The sequence below is a fragment of the Parasteatoda tepidariorum genome, chromosome 4, assembly GCF_982258835.1.
Source record: "Parasteatoda tepidariorum strain Cologne lab strain chromosome 4, Ptep-v5.0, whole genome shotgun sequence".
Lineage (NCBI taxonomy): Eukaryota > Metazoa > Arthropoda > Arachnida > Araneae > Theridiidae > Parasteatoda > Parasteatoda tepidariorum.
This window is the reverse complement of record NC_141758.1, coordinates 81,899,125-81,905,124: the sequence shown is the minus strand read 5'-3', so window position 1 is coordinate 81,905,124 and position 6,000 is coordinate 81,899,125. Positions and strand designations below refer to the sequence as shown.

The 6,000-nt window shown below is 33.6% G+C and overlaps 1 protein-coding gene across 1 annotated transcript; it reads left to right on the top strand.

Annotated features, from left to right (window-relative positions):
- The first annotated feature begins 673 nt into the window (after positions 1–673).
- LOC147811833 (uncharacterized) lies at positions 674–1,480 on the top strand. The gene has a single exon (XM_087162229.1). The coding sequence runs from the start codon at positions 674–676 to the stop codon at positions 1,478–1,480; it is 807 nt and encodes a 268-aa protein (XP_087018355.1).
- The last annotated feature ends 4,520 nt before the right edge of the window (positions 1,481–6,000 follow it).

The following is a 6,000-nucleotide window of genomic DNA, read 5'->3' as shown; positions in this document are numbered from 1 at the left end:
TCACTACTTTGTAAAAAAATCAATGCAGTAAAAAAAAAAATTTTTTTTTTTGCTGCAAGCCTTAAAATTTTAATTTAAGGTCATAAAAAAATTCCGTTTACAATTGAAATTTCAAAAGTCTGTGGCGCCAGGCATGGTGCGTAGGCGCCAAAAGAATCAACGGGATTACAAACACACGATCGGCAACCTTGGATCTTCCCCAGTATTTAAGAAGCTTCGAACTTTACTCAGTCTCTATCCCACACAGTCTTACTTAATTTTATGTTTCTGTTTTAGCTTGTTATGTTCAGTTGTTAAATAAATGTTTAGTTTATTGTTGCCATAGTTGTCTTCAACTTAATATGAGAGGGTTCCTCCCCCTCAATTGGTGACCCTTGTGTTTATTATGTTTTTGGAATATATATTTGGATTGGAATTATATATATATATATATATATATATATATATATATATATATATATATATATATATATATATATATATATATATATATATATATATATATATATATATATATATATATATATATATATATATATATATATATATATATATATATATATATATATATATATATATATATATATATATATATATATTTATATATATATATATATTTAGTTTGAAAATTTTCATAAGTGAATCTTTAACTAGTTTCTTAGTTGGTGTTACAATGACTGATAAAGATAAAATGGGAACTGAAACTGAAATTCATAAAATTGGCCTTCGCTTACCTGGATTTTGGATTGAAAATCCAAGTCTATATTTTACGCAGATTGAGGCTAATTTTAAATTATCAGGGATTACTTCTGAATCTACTATGTATTGCTGTTTAATCTCTGTTCTTGATCAGAATATTATGCAAGTAATTGCGGACTTGGTCAGAAACCCAAATTTGGAAAAGCCTTACACTGCCGTTAAGGATAGACTTATTGCAGAATTTTCCTTGTCCGAGAGTAAAAGAATTCAAACTTTACTTCAGGACCTTGCATTGGGGGATTCTAAGCCGTCTGCCTTGCTGCGACATATGCGAGAATTAGCAGGATCTAATTTTTCAAATGAGGTTATTAAATCTATTTGGCTATCTCATTTACCCTCATCTATTCAGTCTATTTTAAGTGTTAGTACGGAAGGTTTAGACACTTTATCAACTTTGGCTGATAAGGTTTCGGAAGTAACTAGTTTTTCTGCTGCTTCAAGTTGTAATGAAGTTGTAAATAGAGATTCACTTAATGAAAAAATAGCTCAAATGTCTACGGATTTGGCAGAGTTGAAGAACGAAATAAAATCTATGCGTAAAGACCGAAGTCTATCCCGTAGTCGTTCGCGTTCCAAACCAAATGTTTCGAAAAGTTTTTCTCACACTTCTAAAGGTGAAGCAGAGAGTCAAGCTAGCGTAACGAAAATTTGTTGGTATCATAGGAAATATGCTGAAAAAGCACACAAATGTATAGAGCCTTGCAATTTTAATTTAAACTGATGAGCTCTACTATTAGTCTGGTGGTTAATAGTAGTGAGAATTTAAAATTTAGCCACCGACTTTTTGTTTCTGATCGCAAAACTAAGTTAATGTTCTTGGTCGATAGCGGATCTGATGTAAGTTTATTGCCTATAACATTTAAAGGTTGCAGGCCAACATCAAATTATGTGTTACATGCTGCTAACGGCACTGCTATTAAAACATTTGGTGTCAAACTTATGTCGCTAGATTTCGGTTTACATCGAAAATTTGATTTTACATTCATAATTGCGAATGTTTCAAAACCAATTTTAGGCGCAGATTTCTTATGACATTTTGAGTTGTTAATCGATCTTAAAAATAAGAAATTAATTGATACGAAAACGTCTTTGGCTCATCAAGGTAAAATCTTTCCTTCCTCAATCCAAAGTGTTAAAACAATATTTGGCAATACTAAATATCACGATTTAATTCAGGAATTTTCTGAAATTACTAGAATTAGACCTAATTATCTTAAAATTAAGCACGATACAGTGCATTATATTAACGCGATTGGTCCTCCGGTCGCTTCAAGAGTTCGCAGATTGAATTCTGTTAAACTTCAAGCTGCCAAATCTGAATTTGATTTCATGCTGCAACACGGTATTTGTAGGCCATCTAAAAGTTCTTGGGCCAGCGCCCTACACATGGTCCCAAAAAGTAACTCTGATTGGCGACCAACCGGCGATTACAGAGCTTTAAACGCCTGTACTCGGCCTGATAAATATCCTCTACCAAATTTGCAGGATTTTTCTCAAAATCTGTTTGGCAAGAAAGTATTTAGTATTATAGATTTTGTTAAAGCATATACAATCAAATTCCCGTAGCAGAACAAGACATTGAGAAAACTGCAGTTATAACACCTTTTGGGTTATTTGAATTTTTGTATCTGCCTTACGGTTTGTGTAATGCACCTCAAACCTTCCAACGAAGTTTTATATGGTTTAGATTTTGTATTTGCTTATATTGATGATATTCTCGTGGCAAGTGCTAACGAGACTGAACATTTGTATCACTTACGTTTAATATTTGAACGTTTAAAACAATATGGTTTAACAATTAATGCTTCTAAGTGTATTTTTGGATCTTTTGAAGTACCCTTCCTTGGACATTTAGTAAATGAGCATGGTGTTAAACCCTTACCACATAAAGTAGATGCAATTGTTAATTATTCTAAACCCAAAACTCTAAAAGATTTACGCAGGTTTCTTGGGTGTTTAAATTTCTATAGGAGATTTATTCCCAAAGCGGCAGAATTGCATGCCCCGTTAAACGCTTTACTTGGGGGTAGTAAAAAAGGCGATAGTAAAACTATTAGCTGGACTGCAGAGTTAGAACATTCTTTCGAAAAATGCAAAGAAAGTATAGTAAACATTACTCAGCTATCTCACCCGGCACCTGATTGCCAGTTAGTGCTGTTTACGGACGCTAGTGACATTGCAGTAGCAGGCACCTTACATGAAAAAACTGGATCTGGTTATATACCTCTATCCTTTTTCTCCAAAAAGTTAAATAATGCCCAAGTTAAATATTCTGTTTATGACAAAGAACTTTTGGCGATTTATTTGTCAATAATTCATTTTCGTTATATGTTGGAAGGAAGGGTATTTCATGTTATAACTGATCACAAACCTTTGACACACGCCTTTGCCCAAAGTTTTGAAAAGTGCTCTCTTAGACGTTTACGACAACTAGAATTTATATCACAGTTTACTTGTGACTTACGATATTTAGCAGGCGCAGAAAACTTAGTGGCAGACGCGTTGTCAAGGGTTAAAGAAATTGCTTTTCCTGACAAAATTGATTATGTGCAAGTTGCAGCTGAGCAGTTGACTGATGAGGAATTGCAGGTATATTTAAAAAATCCAGATGTTACTAATCTTAAATTTAAATTAATTGTTTTGCCTAATTCTGATGTAAATTTGTATTTTGATGTCTCCCAACCTAGTGCTCGTTTGTATGTACCCATGAAATTTCGAAAAATGATTTTCGATTCTGTACATAATCTTGCACACATCAGTGCCCGATCTACTTTAAGACAGTTATGTAGTACATATGTTTGGCCTTCAATTCGAAAAGACATTGTTCAGTGGTGTCGCACTTGTTTAAGTTGCCAAAAGGCTAAAATACATCGACACGTAATATCACCATTGGGAAAAATTCCTGTGCCTAATGCTAGGTTCCAGCACGTGCATTTGGACCTGATTGGCCCTTTACCGGTGTGTCGAGGATATAAGTACTGCTTAACTTTAATTGATCGGTTTACACGATGGGTTGAGGTGGTACCTCTGCAAGATATCACGGCAAATACAGTAGCACGAGCAGTGATTTTTAATTGGGTTTCACGGTTTGGTGCTCCTGTTAGAATTTCAAATGATCAGGGAAGACAACTGGATTCCTTCACTTTCAAGAAATTAGCACAAATTCTGGGTGTTGAAATCATACGTACAACTGCATACAATCCTAAGGCCAATGGGATGATTGAACGTGTTCATAGCAGCCCTTATGTGTTATACTACAGATTCTTGGCTTGATAATTTGCCACTAGTTCTCCTGGGTTTGAGGACTGCTGTTCGGAAGGATTGGAACTCCTCTTCTGCTGAGTTAGTCTATGGGCAAACATTGAGAGTTCTTTACTAACTCGGGAAATGACATCTCGCAGTCTGAATTGATTTCTCAGTTGCGTAAAGCATTCAGTGAGGTCAAGCCTGTAGCTTCTGTTTGGCATGACAAACGAGTCGTTTATGTACCTAAAGATCTTCAGACTTGTACGCATGTGTTCGTGCGACATGACGCCGTACGGAGACCATTACAACCTCCGTATGATGGTCCATATTCAGTTCTTAAAAAAAATCTAAAATCTATCTTTTGCAGATCTCTACGAAGAAAAAGTGGATTTCTATTGACAGGTTGAAGCCAGTGTATTTGCCTGTGGACGAGCCCCATACTTTATTCCACGATGATTCTCCTTGCCAGTCTGACCTTTCTTCAACTACAACTACCGAGTCTCCTTTGCCAGAAAAGGTATCGGACCCAAAGAAGTACGTTACTCGGTATGGTAGAAGAGTTCGTTTCAGAATCTGACGACCATGAAACTCCGGTGGGGAGTGATGTGGCGCCAGGCATGGTGCGTAGGCGCCAAAAGAATCAACGGGATTACAAACACACGATCGGCAACCTTGGATCTTCCCCAGTATTTAAGAAGCTTCGAACTTTACTCAGTCTCTATCCCACACAGTCTTACTTAATTTTATGTTTCTGTTTTAGCTTGTTATGTTCAGTTGTTAAATAAATGTTTAGTTTATTGTTGTCATAGTTGTCTTCAACTTAATATGAGAGGGTTCCTCCCCCTCAAGTCGAATGTGAAAATGGAATGTCCCCTAGTACCAGGAATCGAAATTAAATAGTTACATTGACAACTTTTTTAAACAAGTTAGCGTTTCCGTCCTACTCGAAGTTGTTTGAAAAGGTATTTTTTATATATCGATTCCAAAGTTTATTCTACATATATTTCAGGGTATACTTTTGAAGTATTTCGATCGAGTTTATTTTTACACCCTTATTTGCTTAAAATTATTAAATAATTTACTTGAAATAAATTATTCAAGCTACATGATTTAATACATTTATAGTATAATAATAAACGGAGCTTCCAACGCATATCCTTAACCTTAATACCGCTATCATTAAATAAATGGAATAAGCTTAGATAAATAATAAAAGTCAATTTTTCCTTCGTTTTAATTTTCAAGGAATAATATGTTTCGATCAAACAGATTTCATTCTGGAAATAGCGAAATTATTGAGTAGGTCCTTTGGAGCAATATCATTCTAATCCTCTTTTGACGAAATATAGGAAAAATTAGTTTTCACAGTTTCTGTAAAAAGTATGTTAGCCTACTTGCCACGTTTTTTTTTTAATTTTTTTTTTTATTAAAATAAGTTCGGAAATTGTGTATTTTTTATAGCATTTTTTTTTAAAATCAGATGACTCTAAAATTGGCACAGCTTCGGAATCCTTACAAATTTAAATTTTTAGTATTTCCTGCTTAACAAAATAAGGCATTTTCCTGATAACAAATTATACTACAATAATATCTTGGAAATCATGCTAAAGTAAAAAATTAAACAAAATAGTTTAGTATATTATCAGAAAAAAAAACTACTTGGTATCATAAAGAGTAAAAGATATAATGAAATAATTAGTGAATCACACGTGGTCAGATAATTAAAAATTTAATTTCACAACTAAGATAGTAGGACGACATTTAAGATACTGAGATACTAAAGGACACTAAAAAAATTGGCTACGTATTCCAAAGTTTTTTATGTTCGGTATCTTTATCCTCTTTGTAGTGACTTATAAAACATCAACACTATTTTAGATAATCTAAGTTGAAGTCACAAGAAACAAAACAAAAAAGACAATCAATAATTTATAGTCTTTTTTCAAAAAAAAATAGTATGCTAAGTAAATAATCAGCTGTTTTGCATTAAATAAT

What these genes read in the sequence shown, in the direction of transcription:
- LOC147811833 (XM_087162229.1), top strand. Translation starts at nt 674, where the DNA reads ATGACTGATAAAGATAAAATGGGAACTGAAACTGAAATTCATAAAATT.